The 24,126-nt window shown below is 33.4% G+C and overlaps 2 protein-coding genes across 2 annotated transcripts; both read right to left on the reverse strand.

Moving 5' to 3' along the window:
• Positions 1-12,182: 12,182 nt before the first annotated feature.
• On the reverse strand, positions 12,183-14,512 carry LOC145568407 (uncharacterized). The gene is made up of 2 exons (XM_081627831.1): positions 13,751-14,512; positions 12,183-12,604 (listed from the first exon to the last, which is right to left on the reverse strand). The coding sequence occupies exons 1-2, from the start codon at positions 14,357-14,359 to the stop codon at positions 12,449-12,451; spliced, it is 765 nt and encodes a 254-aa protein (XP_081483957.1). The 5' UTR covers positions 14,360-14,512; the 3' UTR covers positions 12,183-12,448.
• Positions 14,513-17,674: 3,162 nt separating this feature from the next.
• Positions 17,675-22,667, reverse strand: LOC145568408 (uncharacterized). Its single transcript, XM_081627832.1, has 4 exons — positions 22,058-22,667; positions 21,184-21,288; positions 20,363-20,644; positions 17,675-18,232 (listed from the first exon to the last, which is right to left on the reverse strand). The coding sequence occupies exons 1-4, from the start codon at positions 22,526-22,528 to the stop codon at positions 18,032-18,034; spliced, it is 1,059 nt and encodes a 352-aa protein (XP_081483958.1). The 5' UTR covers positions 22,529-22,667; the 3' UTR covers positions 17,675-18,031.
• Positions 22,668-24,126: the final 1,459 nt, after the last annotated feature.

Genomic DNA, 24,126 nt, shown 5'->3' on the forward strand with positions numbered 1-24,126 from the left:
TTGCTCATGAGCATTTTTTGTGAGCATATTTTATCCCACTTGTGATAAAAAAAAAATGTTCACCATTTTCTCTCCTACTTTTTCACATACCCCTCCAACATTTCTCTCTCTTACACATCACCATATTATTATTAATTAAGTTTTGGTTAATAAAGTTTTAATGCTACTAATTACAATTATACTATTCGAAAGTATACCAAAATATGTCAAAATGGATCTCTATTTGTAGAGAAAAAAAAATTATAACCGTTGATGATTTTTTTTATTTTTAATTATAAGTCGGCCAAAATAGCCGTTTAGATTTATTACCGTTTTAAAACGGTAACAAATCAGTGATTGGGTGTTGGGTTGACAAGGACGTGTGTTAGCTCCCCATTTGCTGTCTGACGTGCCTTTGTCAGCAGGCTGAAGATTATTTTTTTTGCTTTTCACACATCAAAACGCGTCGTTTTGATGTTGGGGTGTTGAGTGCGCTTCCCAAAATGCGTCGTTTTGGGGTGTGGGAAGCAAAAAAAAAGAAAAAAAAAAGCGTCAGTTTTGATGATGAGTAGGGCCCACGCTTTTATTGCTCATTGTTAAATTTGCTCATCCTATAAGCATTTTCTAATTTGCTCATTGATATAGTACCTTTTTACCCATTTTTGCTCATCAATTTTGGTGATAAGCAAAAAAAAATGCTCACTAATGTGAGTGCTCTCATGGAAAAAAAAAAATACTTCCTCTATTCCACGAATATTGCAATACATAGAATTTTTGTGAAAATTAGAACTTAAAGCATTCAATTCAAATCTTTGTTTATGTTTGTTTATAATATTACATTATACGCATAGTATTATAATGAGAATAAATTCTAAAATAAGAACATAATCTGATAACAGGTCTGTATATGAAGCATACGAACTTCGCCACGTGCCACCTTTTTTACGAACTTAGTACATTGAAGTAGAACTAGATTGACTGATAATTAAGTATATCGCACCCTCATTGTCACATACACTAGAGTATCTTTCTCTCGGGCAATGCAAGTATGTAACTCTAGAAGTAAATACGCACGGAGTACAAGATAAATTAGGGTTGGAAAGTGGAAACCTAATTAAAAAAAAAACTATTACAAACTCTATCACTTTCTTATATTATTATGGCAAAAGTTAACGAACGTCCCGGGGACGTTGGATAAGCTAGCTAAAAGTAGAAGGATTAAATTAAAAATTAACATTAATTACACCGATCGACGCGTGATTTTGTCATGCTTTCCCAAATTAATACCACTTTAGGTAATATTTTAAATGTTTATCAAACGCCTCGGGGGCGTTCGTTAGCAAGATCCTATTATTATTATTATTATTATTATTATTATTATTATTATTATTTTACAGCAGACCAAGTTAATCATTAAGTTTAAAGAAATCAGAAATGTAATTAAATGACAAATTGAAGTATTATTGCAAATTTGCAAGCCGTAATATAGTATCAAAAGAAGTCAAAATCTTAGAAAATTTGAAAATAATTAATAATAAAGTGTACAACAAATCAGCAAATAAGAAGGCGAGTACGTAGGGTCTGGCACACTTATATTTGAGACATCAATTATTTGAAAGAAGTTTTGGGATCATGCACTCCTCCCCTCTTCTGATTGCTGCTACTCTCTGACTTTCAAATGAGAGTGTTAATTAGTTTAATTTAATTAATTAAGATGCTTAATTGTTTCAAGCCAAATAGCCAATACTAGATAGCTTCCTCCCACGAGCTAATCCTATTTTATTAATTAAATTTTTTAGCTTAAACATACAAGTAGTTCTTTATTTGTTTTGTACTCCGTATCGTTTTGTTTAAGTACTACACTTTATATTTTATTACTTAACCCATGATTTATGACCTTACCATGCATTTCATAATTTATATTATAATCTATGCCTACTATTATCATAGTCTTCTGTTGAATTTTTTAATCATGGATTAGATTAGATGTACTATTATTGATATTTTTGCCCATCCCTAGCCATTAATTAAATGCTTTCTTAATGCTTATGTTTTGTTGTTCCCTTTATTATTCTTCTCCAAACTGATGAATAACGCACATATACGGATGATACAATTAAGTTTGATTTTAAATTATACTTCGTATTAAAGTAGGGTACGATTGGGTCAAAGACATATAGGGTTTGTATGATTGTATACCCTCAAAGCACTTTAATGCCACCCCAAGTGGGTCATAATATTGTGATTTGAGATTTTAGTACGCAGTAATCAGGGGCGGAGCCACGGGGGGCTGGTGGAGGCCCGGCCCCCGTGGTCCAATCGCCAACCCCTTTATTTTAAACCTAGACCCCCCTAAATATATAGTATAAAATGTTAATTTCTATATAATTATAGTGATGTTAAGTTATTAGCTCAATTGGTTATATACGGATATACCTGTAGTTGTCAACACTAGACCCAAGTTCAAATCTTATAAGCCTCAATAACAAGTAAAAATTACCGTTATTTTTTTTTTTCTTTTTTGAGAACTAGTCAAATTTAATTAATACTAGTGCATAAAAAAAAAAACTTTTACAATAAGAAAACGCAGAATACAATTATACATTACTATTTTACTTAATACGTAGTATAAGTGTTTGCCTTTATTTCCTGATTTTGTCCCTGACAGTAATTCTATTTTGTTAGGATTTGAGCCTTTTTCGATTGGCATAATCTTACCACAATTACAATTTTTTAAAAGGATTTGAAGGACATGAGGAAAATTGAAGGAGGCCACACACATTTCTTATTAAGGAATAAACTATACATACTGATTTAATAAAAAGATCTACTAACATGTCTTTGTTAATACATCAATTTATGTCTCCTTTCGGTAATTCTTTTTTTCATTTTAGTGAGAAAAAATGCTCTCCTAAATTATTCTTTTCTTTTTGAGCTTTTTCCAAATATACTTTATTGTAGTTAGCTCTAGCTGAATCATACTTCTGGTTGCATTAATGATTTTTCTTTATTAAGATATAGTTTAATTACTTTAAATTGACAAGTCTTTTAGATCGATTAATTTTTACATTGTTCAACTTAATTAAACAACTATTGTACATTTGTACCGGTGCCGCCTTACTTCTAATTTCTCTAAATATCTAGCCAGCTTATAGTTAAATATCCATTCATTTCAATGTCATTTTCATAATATTTCAATGATCAGGTATTACATTTATTGAGGAGCAACAGTAGTTCTCCCTCCGATTCTATATGCATTAGAAACTATGCAAAAAGAAGTAATTAAAGCACGAATAGCAAAAACATAACCCTATAATATGAATAAAAGGCTTAAGTAAAAATATTAGACATTTAATAATAGCAAACAATGAACAATATTATCAATGAATTCCATAATTGTTACCAAAAACCAGCAAAATATACATCATATATAACGTACTACTGTAATACATAATCTTTAGGACTACATACATTTTCTTAAAGTACGATGATAGGTCCTAATTTGTACATATTTTAGGTGCTTATCTACAGTCAATTGTTTATGGATTTAGAAGTCTAAGTTGTATTTTTACATTATTTGCTTAGGTTATGCTCTACTACTCTCCGTTTGTGTGTTTTGATGAATTTCAGGTGATTTAGATGCAAATGGACTATGGTTAGCTAATCTTGAGTATAATAATATTGAAGTATGAAGCTACGTTGCTCTAGGATATCATATCATGTCTTCGAGATGAAATAAGGATAGAAAGAAGCAAGGGCGTTGATGAAAGACTTGGCAAATATGAGTCCCGTCCACTATTTTGATCATAACTTTTGATATACAAATGATATTGGAGTGATTCAAATTGCATTGGAAAGTAGACTTCAAGAGCTTTCCAACGATATATTACACGCCTCAAACAAAGATCTGGAGCTCAAGTTATGACCGTTTTAAGAAGAGCTACGCGTGCAGCAGCGAGATACACGAACGTGCCCTATGCTTACACGCCCGTGTGTGGACAATTCCTGGACAATTAAGCCCGAATTAGTTTCCTAATTCTATCCTAATTCCTAGATTTATTATAAATACTCCTTGGCTTTATTATCCCATAACCCTCATTAGTTTAGAACCCTAGTTTTCTCTCTAGTTTTATTTTATTAATTCTAGTATTATATTTTCTTCATCTCATTCATTTATTTTATTTCTTTTATTATGTCAGAGTAGATTATTATTCTAGGGTTAGGTTTAACCTTAGCCATGATTGATACTTGATTTATTCTTTGAAATTCTCAATTAATTGTTATATTGTTCATGCTTAATTAATTATGCTTATGCCAATACTAGATTAGAGATAATTGGTATTGTTATTATTCCTTTGTTTTAATCGCAACGAAAGTTGGGTTTTAACGGAATCGAATAGATTAATTAAGGGTTTGAAGTTCATCATGAAAATAGTTGAATGGATGATTAGGAAGTTAGAGTAATGTGCTTAATGTCTCTAATTTGCATGATTCCATGAAAATAGGCTTGATTGCGATTAGAGAAGCCATTGATAACTCGAAAGAGACCTTTGGTATTATATCTTGGGATTACTTTTCCTTGTGAACATATAATTAATTGGTTGGGGTAAGAATTTGTCTTACATTGATTATGCTAGTGGGGATACTTAATTCTAGATGTTTTTATTATTTGATTTTCTTGCTTTAGAAGTATAATATTTTCAGCCCTATTTTGATTGACTCGACTAGTTTTGATTCATAGTAATCCATTATTGATATTACCTTCTCTGTGGGATCGACCCTGACTTACCCTACTACGTAATTAGGAGGTTTAGTTAGGTATTAATTTTGTTAGGTGTGCGACCGCCTATCATACGAGATAAGAGATAATTTGAAAGAAACCCCGATAACAATAGCTCTCACTCAGCTTCTCTCTATGGCATGAAATTTTATGTTAGATGGAAGTACTTATCACATCATAGGCAATTGTGAGACCAAACAAAAGGTTTGGTGATTGAAGGTGATAAAAAATAACCAAAAAAAGATGAGAGGCTAAATATTGTTAGTTTTTTCACGAGGAATATTGTGTAGTTGATTGCCTAACTCCTTTCAACTTTGTCATAAATTTTGACATTTGCCTAACTTTGCCTTAGCAATTACTCTTGGTATTAAGATCAGTTAAACATCTTCTTAATCCTTATAAAAGCTTTTTTGAGATGCTCCTAATATGGGCATTATTATACTTATGCATGTGGCCTTAATTATGTGCCTACCGCATTTTTATTAAGGGATAATTAATTAACTTCTAATTGTGTAATAAGGAGTATATTCATCTCATTTTTGGTATATAATTGTGTTAATTTTTGTGGAAGGCAGTTGAGATGGACTTCATTGAATTGGATGCATTGATATGTAAAACGTAGTACTTTGATTGCCTCATCTTTTGATAAGCAACTTCATTATGCAAAATGAGTTAAGTCGGGTTGCTACTTTATATGTAATATCTCTTGCGCAAAGCCATTTTCACACTGTTATACATGGATTACTTCAAGATTAAGAGCAAAATAAGTGTTTTTGTATGTTGCTTTACTTGACCTATGAAAGTTAGATTACTTTTAACATCATCTTAGTCGTTACTATTTGATAGAGAATATCCATAGAATATTCTCATCTTAGGTTTAGGATATATTTTGTATAAGATTATCTTTATATCTGTACATATTTTATAGTTACCTAATATGATTAGGTTTCTCATTGTAACCCTATAAATATTGATCAATGGAAATCACTCTAATCAGAGAGTTTATATTATCTGACATGGTATCACAGCTTAGGGGCCACGGCCGCGGCCCTTGCTCCGACCACCGGCGCCACTACCCCTGCCGGCCGTCGAGTTTTGCTGCTGGGCTGGGGTTGCGGTGTTAGTTCCTGAAGAAGCCGTGTTGGAGGTCTGAGTCACAAAAGATGAAGCTTGAGCAGTGGTGTCATTAGCACGTCTCGATTCCTCAAGTAACAAGCGAGAACGAGCAACTTCGAATGAAGGAAGAGGGTCAGTTTGCTGTATCATAGCAGCAACCGTATCAAAATCAGTGTTGACGAGTCCCGAGACCAATCGAATAACCAATTTTTGCTCCGACACCGGTTGATCAACATTGGCTAGTTGATCTTTTAAATTCTTCAATTCACGGCAATAAGAAGAAATATCTGAAAAATTTGAGAGATGTAAGGCATTGAACTGATTTTCAAGATAGACGGCTCTAGTAGTTTTATTGTCTTGAAAAATCGCCTTAAGCTTGTCCCAAATCTGTTGAGCCGTAGCTCCTTTTTCTATAACTGTTTCTAGCAAATCCTTGGAGATTGTGCTATAAATCCAGTTCTTGACAATGGAGTCAAGTCGTTTCCACATCTCATCCGATATATCCGTCGGTTTAGTTGTTTTAGGGTCAATATGATCAAGAACATTATAGGCATGTGTGTGACACTCAAATAATTCAACCCAATTGGAATATTGGACTTTCTCTCGATCAAGAATAAGTGGAAATACATTCTTGATGTTATTAACACCTAAAGCAGGATGATAATCAGAGGAAGAAGAGGAAGAGGGGATTTCGTCATCTTTGGCCATGGGATTAGTGGCAGGAAGTAGGCAGGCACACCAAACTTAAAACAAAAGAATATAACTGAGAAAAGGAATTAATTGTTAAATGGATCAATTAATGGCGGTGGAAAAGAGCCTGCAAAAGCACTAATGAATAACTTTCCGTGGAAAGAGGACAAAGATGGCTGCTAAAAAAATAATAAAATTGCGGAAGCTAGATCGTAACCTAAAGCTGTGATACCATGTTAGATAATATAAACTCCTCAGCTTGGAGTCGATTCCATTGATCTCAATATATAGGGTTACAAGTGTGAGTCCTAATCACGTTAGGAAATCTCAAAAGATAATTACACAATATATACAAAATATATCCAACGATAACAGAATACCTAGAATATTAATCCTATATTCTATCATGTTAGATAATATAAACTCCTCAGCTTGGAGTCGATTCCATTGATCTCAATATATAGGGTTACAAGTGTGAGTCCTAATCACGTTAGGAAATCTCAAAAGATAATTACACAATATATACAAAATATATCCAACGATAACAGAATACCTAGAATATTAATCCTATATTCTATCACACCCCCGCAGTCATAGCGGGAGGAGGACGTACGCTAAGACTGGACCTGAAATCCATAAAGAGTTGTCGGGGTAGGCCTTTCGTGAAAATGTCTGCAAACTGATACCGAGACGGAACGTGTAATACCCGTACATGCCCCAACGCCACCTTTTCTCGAACGAAATGAATGTCCATTTCGACATGCTTGGTGCGTTGGTGCTGTACGGGATTGTGAGATAGATAGATTGCACTGACATTATCACAATAAACAAGAGTAGCCTGCCGGAGAGGGCAATGTAGCTCTAAAAGAAGGTTGCGGAGCCAACACGCCTCAGAAACAACATTTGCGACGCCCCTGTATTCTGCCTCTGCACTTGATTTAGAGAGAGTATGCTGACGCTTAGATGACCAAGAAATGAGATTGTCACCCAAGAAACAACAGTAACCGGAAGTGGAGCGACGAGTGTCTGGACACCCGCCCCAATCTGCGTCAGTATATGTAATCAAGTTCTTTGGAGCCGAAGGATATAAATGTAACCCATGATCAATGGTACCCTGAATGTATCGCAGAATTCGTTTCAATGCATCATAATGAGCCACTCTGGGATCATGCATAAATAAACAAACCTGCTGAACTGCATAAGCTATATCAGGGCGAGTAAAAGTGAGGTACTGTAAAGCACCTGCAAGACTGCGATAAAGTGTTGGATCATGAAATGGGAGTGTGGAGTATTGATTCTTGCTACCTGGGTTTCTCTTTTGAGATTAATTTCAAGCGGTGGAATTTAATCTTTTCTTGCGCAATTTTATTTGTTTTTATTCAACTGTGATTTCACGTAGTAGTGTAGTGTCTTCTCCCCGATGATGGTTTGATCCCTTAGCTGCTTCTTCTCTGGATCTGCAACTTAGCCCAAGTCTGTGTGCGGCTCTTCTCCTTCTCCTTCTCCTCCGGCCTAGCAGTGCTTATCTCTACTCTATGTAGGTCGTGGCTGTTGCTTCTCATCGTCATCACCGGCACATGTCTACTACTTCTCTTTTGATCATGGGTTACCATACTATCCTTACCGCTCGATGCGTGATTCAGATCCAGTCTGAGCATCCGATTTTCTCCCGCTCTGACTGCGAGGGTGTGATATAGAATATCCATAGAATATTCTCATCTTAGGTTTAGGATATATTTTGTATAAGATTATCTTTATATCTGTACATATTTTATAGTTACCTAATATGATTAGGTTTCTCATTGTAACCCTATAAATATTGATCAATGGAAATCACTCTAATCAGAGAGTTTATATTATCTGACACTATTTATTGATACGTAATCTATGATTCTAGATGCAATGGATGCAAATAGCATTGCTGAGCATAGTTTTGGAAGTTACTCCCTGAGTTCTTTTTTATTTTTGGTGTTCTAATTTGACTTTTGTACTATTCACATAATTCACTTTGAATAATGTTTGTGATTTATACATAAATAGAAAATGAGTTATATGGTATCTATTGTGTTCATGTTAATGTATAATTTTCAAATATCAACTTTATACAGTTTGGTAAAAAAAATATTATTACTTAAAATTTTACATTTTCATAAGTGCTCACCAGTTAAAACCGAACACTTAAAAAAAAGTAAGTATTCCACTAAGCTATGTCTAAATCATTTGTCCCTTAATTAAGGTTCTATCTAAAAAAAACAAAAAAAACAAAAAACAAAAAACAAACTTAAATTACCAAAATTAATTTTTTTTTTTTTTTAAAAAAAATAGACCTTGGTGAGCTGATGTAGCATGTATCCTGGGAATTCTAGAGCCAGTTACTATGTATGATCAAGGTCGGGTTCAACAAAACTTAAGGTCTAGTAAGAATGCTCACGTACAATTAAGGTCAACATGTTAGATAAATGTAAAAGTTTTGTTTTCTTCATCTTATGTTTACAAAATCAAAAGGTTTTGTGTGAGACCGGACTCACGTGAGACCGAGCTCAATAACAAAAGTCCAATAAAAAGGCGCGGGCTAACTAAACTCGATCACGAGGCCCGCAACACCAAAAACATGATAGTGGACTCACGTGAGTCCGTCTCACCCAAAACTTTACCTTACAAAATATAGAGTTAAATTTTACTGATTAAGGTGTGCTCAATTTAGCTAATTTTCACTTATTGAACTTAACTTATACGAATTATAAACTTATTAGACCTTATCAAAACTTATTATATTTGTAATTTAAATTTGGATAACTCTTATCAGAACTTATCTTTCCTAGACTGAACTTATGTGAATATAAAATAAGTGAAAATAAGGTGAACAAAATTTTTTTACGAAGTACTTATATTTGCTAAATTAGATTTAATTATTTTTCTTTGAAACTTAATTTTAATTATTACAAATCTTAATTTTAAAACTTTTATTAAGGTGATAAGTGCAACTGTTAAAGGCATAAGGCAAAATATTAGCCAACAATCTATTTCATAGGAAATGATTGGATCTAACGTGGTTCGGTAAGTTTTGTACTTCCAACTTCCGAAGAGTGCAAATTATGGTACCATAAACTGGGAAAAAACATAATAATTGTATTTGATGTGGTTTGGGTATTTGAGAATATGATAACTTTACTTTTATTTTAGACCCTATTTCATAATATAGCTCCTCACCTAGCATAAAAATAGATTTCCAACTAATTGTTTATCTAGAAAGTTTCAATAAAAATACGCATAAAAAACAAACATCATAAATTCGATACATACTTCTACTCGATCAAACTAGAAATTTAATTAAATCATTAAACAAGTTAATTACAAAAGGCAATATGTGGAGAGAATATAATCCAGATATGAGTCAGGAAGTTATCTGTTATATTAAAAGTCTTACAAATCTGTTGGACTACTCCACCTATAACAAATGGCTAAACTTATATTTGTAATTAGACTCTCTACTATTTGGTCTTCAAAAAAAATTAGACTCTCTACTATTCTACTAACATGGATCTGGTTTAAACAAATGAAGATTTATCATGGTATCATATTGTATCATGATCCTATAAACTACCACTCCCAAAATGGAGCCCATTGACTAAAATATGCAAGATGAATGAGTTTTAAGGATTTGCTCGTATATTTGGACAAGTAACCCAACAAAATTTATTTTCCCCAAATTTCGGTCATTGGACCTAGTTATTGAAAAAAAGAAAAAAAAGGGCTTCCAGTAAGCATATTGGTGACCTACATTTTAAAGATGGGCTCGCGTGTGAAAGGGAATGGAAAAAAATATTCCGCATGTTAATGTTGTTCACTTGTTCTACATCATAGAAGAACAAGGATGATGAGCTGAAGACTAATACAAGTACAATCGCACAATCTTATCTATTATCGATTTATCGAGAATCAAAGTTGGTCAAGTGATTGGAGGCTTTCCTTTTACCCCGCAAATAAGATTCCTAGTTTCTCCCCTACTTACAAAGGAATTTTCCTTATCTTAAAAAAAAAAAAAAAAAAAAAAACACTATTATAGAGTACTCCGTAGTTTTTATAGTGACCATAGTTCTTGTGTTCAGGGGCTGGGGCTGGGGCTGGGGCTGTTTGAACTTCAAAGGTATACAATGTCTAATGTTTAGTGTCTAATAATAGTGAACAAATATCCGCTTGGAAAGATCAATATGTTGGTACATAGTGGATCTGGATCATGACCTTTGTTACCTTGGGCCTTTTATTAATTGGTTCAACTCCAACTAAGCAGTCCAATTTTAAAGGTTAAGTTTAATTACAATAGGAGGTGCAGTCATTATGTATTACTCGTATTATTATGATGTACAGTATAACAATTGTTATCAAAAAGAATAATTTACCATAGAATAATAACATTATCATCTCCAATACAATCTATTAGTCTTTGCTAAGAAGATTACGTTAAATGACCCCAAATATTTAGAAACAACATATTTGTAATGATTCATGATTGATTTAGAAAGTAAGTTAAAAGAAAAACAAGTTTAATAAGTGAATATCAAGTGAATAGAGCATACCCTAATTCATGCCTTAGATTCACAAATAAACATGTACGTTAAACGCAGATTCGCATGTGTCCAACAAACAGCTTTTTTTAGCTCAAATGCAGCCTCTTATGCTAATGTAAGATAGTACTAAACTTTTAAGGCATTGCTTAAGCAAATGCTATAAATGTACTCTTTTTCGTAATTGGTTAGCATTTGCAGACATTGTAGTACGGTACTGTCCTATTCACAACTTGAATTGAACTTTCCCAGTTTGCAAAGGAGTCCTGGATGTTTTGAAAAGGACCTCTCAACTTAAGACCATGCATGTCATTGTTGTGTTGGGACACTTCTTCCTCGAGCATACGTCAAAGGAAGTACACATTTATAACAAAAGAGGATTGATGCGAAATATCAAACGAAAATAGATCTATATGTTACTCCGTATGGAAGTAGTAGTAGACTAGTAGTAGTAAAAGAGCACCTCCTCACTTCGATTTTAATATCGAAGATTGTTTACAATTACACTCGTTCCATCAATGCAGCCATTTGACAAATGACCATAACTATGATCGATCAAGAATTGTTCAAAAAAGTTAAGCTTAATGGTTACAAAGGATACATTCTATTCATTCTAATTTTCATCTTTATGAACGTAAGATAATGCGTGGCTTGGATGTGTTAATGTTAATTAAGGGTCTGTTTTGATTTACTGAACTGAACTGAACTAAGCTGAGCTGAACTGAATTGTTTATGAGAGAAAAAAAAATTAGGAATTGAACTGAACTGAACTGAAATTAAGCTGAAAAGAACAGGCCCTAAGTATTCTATAGGACAATCCATAGCTTTCAAAGAGTTAAAGCTTGAGACCATTCATAAAGCATACTACTTCAGTCATTTGAACATAATAGAAATAAACCTTGCACCTTGTACAAATTGTTGTAAACTTGTAATATAGCCGAAATAGTCATAAGATCGTCACCATTCCAAAAACAATACAAGATCATACATTCATACCATCTCCTTAATTATACACCGTGATCATAATGCATAACATACACCACAAAAGCATCTAGACTACGTAAAACATCTACTGTAAGTCATAACTTGATTAATCGTATTAATATTTGAAGTGGCAAGAAACATGTACAAGCTGAGCTTTCCAAATTCCAACCCAAAAATATACTATAAGCAGACAAACTTTGGTATACAAAACTACAAAATGTGTTTCACTATTTACTCCCTAGGAAACCTTTTCTTTTTCTTCTGCATCTTCAATTCTTCATTCACCAAATCAAAATCATCTTCATTTTTGTTTTTTCTAATTTTTTTGATACCATTAATCAGCTCTTTGTACAGTAGTTTTAAAAATCAAAACATACAATTTCTGATCCAAAGAAAAATAGAGAAAACCACCAACAGAATGAGTGACAAATGACCCAAAACTGGTCCCAACAATACAATGCCAAGCAGGTCCATAAACTCCATCAAGTTCCTGCATTCATTCAATTCAAAGCTAGTCAAATTTTCTACGCATTTGACCAACCAAACCCTTTATATGGATTTATTTGACATGACCAACAACAATATGGGTCCCAATTTTGGACTAATTTGAAGGTCTGAAATTCATGCAAATCTTATTGCCCACCTTAACATTAATTATATTATATGGTTTTATTATATTGGTCACATTTACATTGACTGTTCAAACCTACTTAAGGGTGTCAAAGATATGGTTTATTTAAGTTGATTTTTCCCATTATTATACCAATACAGTATAATTGCATTGATGCATTCATGATTCATCAAGTGTCAATTGGAAACAACTTAGGTCTGTTATAGCACTTAAACGTATGTTGTTTTCACTTGAACTTATTAAATTAGATTGAATTTACTCGGCTGTAAACCTGATTAGAATGCACCCTAAACAAGGTTGTGCACATCTGAATATCTAGTCCTTTCGACCCTCGCTAAATGGGAAGAAGGGAAACCTCTCTTCAAGGGTATTGCAAGTTGGAACAATGTTGTTGATGTTCAACATTATAATGACTAACCAAAGATTACTCTAATTTACAATAGAATCATAATAACATTACTCTAGTTTTCCTACCTAATGTTTTTTCAACTATAGTCATATTTTTTTACCTACTCTTCAAAGTTCAAATGCAAAAAGGCTGAGGGTGGACCCCAAATCTGACCAAAAAAATTCAATTACACACCTATGACCTACTGTCATATCATTTCTCTGAGCATGAATAGTCAATTAAACAGTATTCATCTCAAAATTTGGCCCTGTTTCTATTGTTTTGGGATCATCAAATCATATTCAAAACAAAATAACTGTAACTAACTAAACCATTTAGTCATTCAACAAATCATAATCTTTCACTTAAAAACTTTATTTTATCCAAAACCAAATCTATTGGACTGATCTTTAATGATTTTACAGCCAGAACATTTACTACCCTTCTTTTCAATAAATTTGGTGTATATCTTCACTCAATCTCATGAAAGCACACATTTCAAAAACACGAACTCCCGCGTTACTAGTTTAAACTACACTATCCTATCAACACGACTATTAATCCCGAACCAACCATAAACAACAAAAGCATTAGGAAAACAAGAGTAGTAATAGTACCTTTTTGAGTGACAAAGCAAGAGTCTTAGAAGTGAATTTCTCAAGACTATCTTTAATCTTCCTAGCAAAACCAACAGCATGAATCTGCATAAATGGTGGCATATCAGCAGAAACAACTTTAGCACAATTAGTCACCAAGAAATTAGCCAACTCCACTTTAGCATCACTAAATGACCTTTTATCAATCCCATTAACCACTAATGATGGTTGTTTTACCACCATAACCTTACTATTATTAGTATTATTACTTTCTTTCTCTAAATTTTTCACTTCTTTCTCTTGAACAACAACCAAAGACTTATTTTTGGCACTTTCTAAAACAACCCTTTTCTCATTTTTCCCAAATTTTTGATTAGAGGGGTCTAAATTAACAGATTTAGAAATGGGTTTAGCTTGTAATTGGGAGTTAATTTGTTTGATAGGAAGTGGGTTTTGGGTGTTATTGGGCTTTGTTGGATTGGGCCGAAGCCGTGAGAAGTGGTTGGTGAGGTTGTAGACGGTGGAATTTGCGGTGGTGGAAGGTTTAGGGTGGCGTTTTCCGGTGGTGGGTTGTGGTTGTGGTGGGTCCGGAGTGGCTAACTTGCGCCGGTGGGTCGGATTGTGGGCCATATTTATGTGGGTTAGGGTTTGGTTTTGGGTTTGATGGTGTATTTTTTGAAGGTTGAGTTGAGAAGTGGGTTTTGGTGCTAAGTTGCGCCGATTGAGGACTCAAAATATGACTAAGTTTTTGGGGTGTGGAAAAAATGGGAGAAATGAAGGGGGAAAAATGGGGAAAATGGGGAAATGGTAAAGTAGGGTCCTTAAGTAACATGCTTTTACATGCGTTTAGTGCAGAAAGTGTATGAAATGGGGACCACTTTACGTGAGTTTTGACATATTGTCTCTTTCAACCAAAGTTCAATTACAAATTAACAATGTTTAATTGTTTGATTAATTAGCCATACCTTTTAAGGGCCTGTTCACTTTAGCTTCATTTCACTTTAGTTCAGTTTAGCTTAATTCAGTTTCAATCAGTTCAGTTTAGTTCAGTTCAGTTTAGCTTTTAATTTCCTTCTCTCATAAAATATTCATTTCAGCTCCGTTCAGTTCAGTTCAGTAAAATGTGAACATGTCCTAATTTTATTCAGCTTATCTTAATTAGTTATAAAGTTTGTTTTTCTTAGACATTTTTACACGTACATAAATTAGTTTATTGGAATTATTAGTATAAATATAAAAAAAAAAATAAGTTTGAAATAGATAGAATAAATAAGTTTAAACAAAATAAGTTTAGACGAGTTTATATAATACTACACACTTAATTGTTCTGTAGGTTAATTCTTCGGTAGTCTAGGCTCTTTGAAGTACATGGCAATTAGATCATGATACAATATCTAACTCCCACAATTAATAGAATCACATGTTAATCAGTGTTACAAATATTTGATTACTTAAAGTTTTCATTATGTAGTCTAGTTGTACACATTTTTTTTAAGAAAAAAAAAAGTTGTACACATATTTCCCTATCTACTTTGCACTAAAGATAGAAATTACGTGAAAGATATTACTAAAATTAAAGATAGAAATTCAGTGAAAGAAATTACTAAAATTTCAAGTGAAGGAATCACCAATGCTCCCTTTCATGAGTATCCATATGTCATTTACATTTATGATAAACCTATATTATTTTTTATTTAAATTAAATCACAAGGACAATACAAATTGCAAATGATCCAATGAGAATGAAATATTAGATCTTGTAACCTACAATAATGTACACAGACTATCAGCCTTAGGGCCTGTTCACATTTGAGCTGAACTGCACTGATTGAAGCTGAATTGAACTGAATAAAGCTGAAATGAATATTTTATGGGAGAAAGAAATTAGAAGCTGAATTGAACTGATTGGAGCTGAATTAAACTAAAATTAAGCTGAAGTAAATATGCCCTTAATCAATAGGGGAAAGAGCTCATTAGTTGCTGCAACAAGTATTTTATTATTTAACTTTCACTTGTGTGTTAGACTATTTGTAGAGTGTATGCAACACATTTCTGGTTCCTAATTGAAAAAAAAAAAAAAAAAACGTGCAGGCAACACGTGAGATGGAATATAGACAAACTTAATCAAAATTTGGCATTCGTTTAGGTTGTAATTGTCTGGTAGGCTGCTTTTGTCTCGTGCTGTAATTGCGATGATTAACATTAGATACTAATTTAAATTGTGGTCCCCACTTACTAATTCTGGTTATGTTATAGCCAACATAGCTAGGTAATACTTTTTCCCGCAAATGAATGCTCAAGTAATTCATGTGATTAAACCTATAAACCTAGACATTCAAAATGATTTGCCACTAGTACTAATAATACAAACCAGTCAAATCAAGAACAATGATTTATTTAGACACTAACAATTCAGGCTTGCAATTCAAAATTTGGGGAAATATATTTTGTTGATGATAGTTCTCTTCGATTTATTTTCAGTTCAGTTCAAATCAATTTCTAATTTCCTTCTCTCATAAAATATTTAGTTCACTTCAGTTTAACTCGGTTTAGTAAATCAGAACAGGCCCTTATAATTAAACATTTAAATCCTTGTATTAATGATAAGTTGCACTATGTATATTACACTCTTATTACCATTTACCTATTCATAAGAAGATCTACATAATGTCAATGGTTGATTACAGTTTGAGGGTAAGGGTCTATTCACATTTACTGAACTGAATTGAATTGAGCTAAAATGAATATTTTATGATAGAACGAAATTAGGAGCTGAACCGAACTGAACTGATTGGAGCTGAACTAAACTGAAATTAAGATGAAGTGAACAAGCCCTAACTAGTATTAAAGATAATTTTCAACATCATAAGTGAGCTGGAGCGGAATCTCATCCATTTCTACACAAACTCCTTTCAACCATGATGACGAGTGCATACTAAAGGATAAAATTTAAAGCTTATCTCGAATGTACCAAACTTACTATGTTATACGAGTACTGTAATTATGTATTGGTTCAAGTAATGATGTGCTCTCTTTGATCATTTATAAGGATGAGTTAAGAAGTTCTATATTGAAAAATAACTTCTTTTTTACATAAATAAAATTTCAATTCAAGGGAGAATTCTTATGGGAGCACGTATATGATAATATGCAAAATCGACATGGAAAAGATTGGTACACGTTTCTTCAAGTGTCCTTTCCTATCAAGCATGGTTTACGAGTACAATACTCAACTTTAGATCTTTAGTGGGATTCACAGTCCAAAATAGTAGTTACAAAAATACAAGCCCATGGATAGAGTATTTCACTTTCAGCTAAAAAGTGGCTGTGTGAATACCATAAGCAGGCATCATATAGCAGAAGTTTGTGCAAGATCAAACAATGGCTCCCACGGACAGCAACTAGTCTTGTACTCCTAGGCAACATGGATGGTGCACACGCTTGCAAATGACATACGTGCAAGGCCACACGACACGCAATACTTGCATATAAGGGCCAGCCGTGCAAAGCATGAACTTCTATTATTTGAATACAGAGACGCTTGGTGATAGAGAAATTGAACCTTGTAATGAAGCACATGTGACGATATAAGTCCAAACTTGTCCTTTGTTGGATTATTATCATCCATCCACAGGCGGTGTAGGTTTGCACAGGATGTGTCAAATTCTTATGTATAAATTCGTGGTCCAGCTGAAATTGAAGAGTAGATCATTTGCTGAAAATATGCCGAGGCCTTGGCTCTTTTAAATAACATGCCAAAATCCATAAAGCTGAACTTTCTAGGATTCAGCCAAATCATCTACTTGGGAAAGACATGCATCGATGACTACATAATAGAAACAACATGAAGCAGAAGCAGTATGAATTTGCATTATTCAATACGAGTTTACCGGTTATATATATATACGAGTTGGTGCTAAACCAAATGGACTTTACACAGCCTCATAAAGACATTAAAATTGCATAAAATTCTGTTTTTCTATCAATTCATTTACATCCATTACAAAAATCACCCTGATATACAACCCAAAATGAACACCAAGAACCGAGATAACAATAATGTACGTCGAAATTCCATGGCACAACACCATACATCAGGAACTATATGTAGTACAAGAAACAAATACTGCTAAATCAGTACAGCCGCGTCTATATTTGCAAATTTAATTATCTAACCTAGTAGATACTACCATTTACTGCAAGCAATCAACAAAATCAAGCTTTGTCCACCAAAACGGAGCATTAAACCTTATCTAATTTATACGCCTAGTATGTCTGAACTTGAGATTGAATACAAGGGCATTAATTCCATGGGCTTGGGTGCCGAGCATCTCTAAAACCTGAAGTGCCACCAGAAGCAGCAGGGGAAGGTGAAGATGCAAAATAGTTTGTCCCAGGTACAGACACGGTTGGCAAGTTTGATGGGTGACCCTGATTTCCTGAGGGAGCAAAACGTGAGGGACTGCCAGCAGCAACCAATGCTGCTCGTGAAGGATGAGGAGCCTGCACAAGCAAATAACATCTGAGCTGAATGTAACTAATGGATCTTTATTTCCTTCATTACATTATTATCACATACTCCATAGAGCCACAAAAAAGTAACAAATTTCATTATTAGTCTTAAAGACACCTTAAAAGGACATCCATGCAGGACAAAACTTATTTACGGACAGCTATTTCAATGATTTGTATTCGGTATTAAAAGGCCACTTGTGTTTAAAATGAGGCTTTCCAGTGATTCAAAGATAAGCCAGCTTGAATATTTTTTAATATATTTTCCAAGAATACAGGATGCAACTGATGGTTTTCTTTTCTTTTCTTTTCTTTTCTTTTTTTTAATGCTCCCACGGAGCATGAACTTCTGATAGCGAAACAGAACAGTTATTTATCATTAATTAAATTGAATAAACTGTCATGATCAAAAGGCACTAGCAGAGAGCAAAACAAAGAATTCTTTCTACAAATTAAACCAGTTGATTAACAAATCATAATAGACAAGAATCAGAAAAATCACCCACCAATTATTGATAGCATTGTTCCCAAATGGTTGATTTAAGTAGTGCACATGTACATATATACACTTGGCCTGTATATCATGGCCATCTAAAAATAAATATTTCCACTTTACCTCATGGAGAAAGATTGAGAATAATTTGCATCAGATCACTTGAATTTTCCTATATGTAAATTATATATACATGTAGACATCCTCCCTTATACGCAGATGTCACTGAAACTATGTCATTATCTTATCAGGCTCACCAGCTCCCACAAGGCACCCCGTTCATCTATGCAACAATAGCTTTTAACATTTATACTAATTATATATCTTATCTTCTTACTGCTTTCTTCTTTCCTGGTGGGTAATCTTTTTTTTTTTTTATATAATTATAGTAGATTTTGTTATCCATAATTCCCCCTGGATCAACAACAAATTCTTCAACCTCAATTAATTTTACACATCTTCAATCATTGTTTACTTCCCATTATAGAAGGTCTTCAATTCCAAACCAATTAACACATAGTATGATACTGTCACAAAATATGCATGCCTATCTTCAAAAATCAAAGGAATGCTAACCACTCACAAGTCTTGCAGTCATAACATCTTGAGATGTGAGCCATGTGACAAACAAGCATCCAAATAAAACTCATTCTTACTCAATGAGATCTCTTCAATCGTACTATTGTAAAAGGAGGCTAAGAAGATTTCAATTAATAACATCCTACTCACTCTTCATCCGACATTGACAGCTTGTTTGGTAGTTTCTAGTGAAAAGAAGTAAACGGAAAGAAATAGAAGAAAATGAAAAAGAAAATAATTATACATTATTTTTAGATGTTTGGTTAAATGGAAGGAATTGAAGAAAATCCAATACTTGGTTATATATTAAGCCTGTTAAAATGAAATACAGGACTGTAAAAAAATGAAATCAAGGGAAGGCAAGTGAATAAAAAGGTTAACACTTTTAGATTTTTCTTTTATCCAGAGTGTCTCAATTCCTCCAATTTTGGAGAGATGGAAACTGGAAAGTTTACAATTTTCCTTTCCTTTCCTACCAAATCCAACATACAAATTATATTATAAAACCAAATGGAAAGTCATTCATTTCCTTTCCCTTCCTTTCTTCTCCAGCCAAATCCTCTACTAAATAAGCTGTAAAGATCCAGCAACCAAATTTTTAAAATTTTAGAAAAAACTTCTTACTAACAAGTTTCCATAAATAATCACCAAAAGAGACTTCCTATCCAACTTTAAACCTGTATCAAAACCAAATCGCCTATTACACTTCAGATCTCAAATTAACAAACAATACAGGATACACCAAACAAACTTACACTACCACCCCCCTCCCCCCAACCCCCCGCATCAAATTAAAGATGCAGTAGCCCCATATTCACATGGATAGAGCAGTTAAAACTAGCACTACTTTGACATAATGATCAACAATTACACAGATCCACCAAAAAAGGACAAAGGTAAATTAACTAGCTAGAAATGACAGAAAATCAAGGGAACAGATAAATTTTTGCACATCTAGGCTCTAGCAGTTTTCACAAGTCACGTCCTTAACACTTTACAATATCATAGAAAGAAGGGTAAGTGAGATAATGAAGTTGATAAAAATTTACCGCATTATGCTGGAAATATGGCGCTCTTCTGAGAGCAGACTCCGCAGAGGGTGAAGTACTGCTCATGCGGAGCAATTGTCTAGATTGTGGGTTATTATTTACAGCATCATCTCCTTCACCTCCTTCCATATCAACATTAAGATTTGCCTCTGAACCAGTTCTAGGTGTAGCATGACGAGTCATTGACCCAGAGTCATTTGAAACATCCACTTGAAGAGGAAGAGGAGGTCGGCTTGCTTGCATACTACTTCGTCTCTTTAGTTCTTCTTCTGCATTCAAAATCTTTATACAAGCAACCAAAAAAAAAAGTCAAGTTAGGGATAATGAAAGGGTAACATATGAAAGAAGTTAGATTGGTGCATGAGGAAACAAAAGCAACTATGGTGGACAAATGAAAGGATAACAAGTGGAAACAAAAGCTACTATGGTGGACAAGATTGGCACTACTAAACCCATATGTAATGAACTAAATACACCAAGATGAGTCCTAAAGAGTAAAGACACAGAAAGAAACATTCAACTAAATGACACAAGACTTTGACTAATTACAAGGATAAAAGATACTTGTATAACCATAAGATCAGTAACAAGGGAATATAAATCTGGAGGAAATCGCTCTGATATGATGTGCAATCTAGTTCCATACATGAGATTCATTCAACAAACAGCCACAAACAGCTGAAGTTATGCAAAACAAACATATCTAAAACCTATACGAAAGTACAAACCCCATACAGAGAAATCTAGAGCCAACACTAGCAAGTCAAAGACAACAGCTGCAAGGAAAGTACCCAGTCAGACAAGGCATAAATAAGCCTTACCTGCTTAAGTGCTTGTACTAAATTGTGTTTCTTTTCATTTAATATATGCAACTTTTCCTCAACCTCTCTCTTCCGCTTCTCTTTTTCATCAAATTTGTCATCGCCCTGTGTTCAAAGGTAAACAATTTCAGTTATGAACCACTGTAAGCTTGATAAAGATCAATACATAGCAAATTGGAAATGCTTGAAACTATCAAAGAGAAAAAGGAGAAAAATAAGCTAATGTCTTCCGCTTCAAGTTTCAGGCCATCAACAGGAGCATCTCACTAGCACAAACGTTCTATGAATTGATTACATATATAATTTCTCAACTATTCAATCATAACACTCATAAGCAACATTCTATTGACATAAAAATAAAAAATAAAAATATTCTCTTTGCTAGTCTATGTCACACAAAAACAATTTCATCACTATGTTGCAAGCTAAACTTAGGAAGCCTGGTGTTCATATGACGACTACCATTGAATGAACAACATACAAAGGACAAACAGGCAAACAGCATAGCTCCAACAGAATTATAGACATACAAACGATAATACATGGAAAATGCAGCTCACAATCTTACCATCTCTAGTCAACCAACCATCACCACCTCCCCATTTCCCAATTATCTTGCCTAAAATATCAATGCACTAATACTTTTCCATTCAAAAAACCCAATGTACTACGACAACACAATATAATTTCAAACACATAAAACATAATAAATTCAAGTTATCTAATTTAACAATCAAATTTGAAATGGGCAAACCAGTTAACCACATTATCATAATTGACAGTAAATTGGCAATCAGGCATAATAATCCAGCAGAAAAAATCCAATAAATTGAAAATTATAAACTAAATTACAAAATTGGAGAAGAAATTATACCTCTAAAGTAGTAGCAATTGGATTATCTACAACAGGAGCACTCTCCTTCTCCTTCTCCTTCTCCTTCTCATTCTCCTTCTCCTTAATTTCAACCAGCATCTTAACACCCTCATCAATCACCAATGGCGGATGATCCAACGGCGCAGAATCACCAGCATCACTCATTCTAACATCAACAGTAACGACATCACTAGATGGTTCATGACCCAAATTAGGGTTTTCAACACCCTTTAAATCCGATTGATTAGGCGGCGGTGGTAAGGAATTCACAGGATTCAAATTAAAATTAGGGTTAGGGTTTTCGACGACGGAAGAAGAGGAAGAAGGGAGAAGAGAGAGAGCCTTGGAACGGCGGCAAAGAAGAGATCGGAAATCCTTGATAGAAATACCATGCGTCGGCATTAACCACCTTCTTGGTACGTCGGAAGGTAATCTATGGAGGTTTCCTCTGTACAGTGAAATGGCCACCATTGTTGTTTCTCTCTCTTCTGTTATCTCTTTGCTTTGATGTTTCGTTTTCTGTTGCTCATTTCATGTCCTTTCTCATGTTATTGTTGGGGACTTGCGTCATTGCGTGTGTTATGTTGGTTGCCACCCGACGCCTTTTTGTGTAAACGGAAACGGATGCAAGAAAGATTAACGTAGAGCGTACCACAAGCTCGTATATCTCTTCAACTTAATTTCAATTCAGTTCTTAATTTTCTTCTTTCATAAAATATTCAATTTAATTCAGTTTAGTTTAGTTCATTTCAGCTCAATTCAGTAAATCAAAACAGGTCCTTAGTGGTTCACTTATGCTCCTTATAGGCTAACCCACTAAGCTTGAAGCTTTATAAATACAATGCAAATTTTTGCCTAGTCTAAAGACCATCTACCATTTGATGGTCCCTCGCCAAAACGACACCGTTTTGTGGTATGGAACCCACTCTTATATGGCTGATCCTTCCTCTAAATGACGATGCTTTCTTTTTTAACTTTTATCTCCAATTTTATTTTCTAGCTATATTGGTTTCCTTTGTTGAGTATATAAAGTATTTGTTTTCATTTAATTCAACATTTCTCTCCCTTCTGGATTTACAATATTTTCTCTCACATTTTTTTTTAATTTTTAATTTCTGGTGTTGAATTGTTCTACATATTCAAGGTATTCAAGATTTTCAATTTTTTTGTTTATGAATAACATTGGAGTTTGCTACTGATTGTTCATCTGTAATTATTCCTTCATTATTGGATGAATGTAAGTTTATTTATTGCTTTTTTGATTCAAGGCAGTTTTTATTTATTGAATAATTTTGTGTGTTTTTTTATTCCTTCTCTACGGTTGATTGTGAGTATATTCCTTGTTTAAGTTTATTTACTAGAAATAACATAAACATTTATTAGAAAAAATGAACATTTGTAGTATAAGAATAAAATAAAGAGACTATGAAACTGAAAAAAAAAAAAAAATTGTACATCTAATGTTATATAACTGAACATTTCAGTTGTAAAAAATGAACATATCATTTCATAGTCTCTCTTTAATGTTATTGTTTAACGTCTATGCAATAAAAAGTGCGCATGTATTTTGTACACTTTCGTGTAAGTAAATGTTCATTTAGTAATTGAACATTGCAATATATAAAAATAAACATTTATAATATAAGATAAAATAAAGAGACTATGACACTGAAAAAAAAAAATCTAATACTATACGAACATTTATTTATTAAGAATGAACATCATACTGCATGAAAATGAATATTTAATTATTGAGAAATACAAAATTATTGTAAAATATGTTCAGTTAGAAAATGTTTATTTTTGTTATAGTAAATGTTCATTTCTGAACGAGGAACCATAAATATCTACCTGGTCTCGAGACCAGCCTTCAACAGCTGTAAAGTAGGCAATCGTTAATAGTTGGACTCGAGCCCAATCAACTATGGCCAGTCCCTCGTCGAGAAATGAACATTTACTATAAAAAAAAATTAACATCTTAAATTGAACATATTTTACAATACTTTTGTATTTCCCAATAATCAAATGTTTATTTTCATGTAGTATCATGTCCATTCTTATAAAATAAA

This window comes from Chenopodium album, chromosome 11 (genome assembly GCF_948465745.1).
Source record: "Chenopodium album chromosome 11, dcCheAlbu1.1, whole genome shotgun sequence".
Taxonomy (NCBI): Eukaryota; Viridiplantae; Streptophyta; class Magnoliopsida; order Caryophyllales; family Amaranthaceae; genus Chenopodium; species Chenopodium album.

Coding starts and splice junctions, on each gene's coding strand:
- LOC145568407 (XM_081627831.1), bottom strand. CDS start 14,359: ATGGCCCACAATCCGACCCACCGGCGCAAGTTAGCCACTCCGGACCCA. Junction 12,605..13,750: donor TTGCTTTGTCACTCAAAAAG/GTACTATTACTA, acceptor GAATGAATGCAG/GAACTTGATGGAGTTTATGG.
- LOC145568408 (XM_081627832.1), bottom strand. CDS start 22,528: ATGGTGGCCATTTCACTGTACAGAGGAAACCTCCATAGATTACCTTCC. Junction 21,289..22,057: donor CAATTGCTACTACTTTAGAG/GTATAATTTCTT, acceptor CTTTGAACACAG/GGCGATGACAAATTTGATGA. Junction 18,233..20,362: donor CATATTTCCAGCATAATGCG/GTAAATTTTTAT, acceptor TTGCTTGTGCAG/GCTCCTCATCCTTCACGAGC.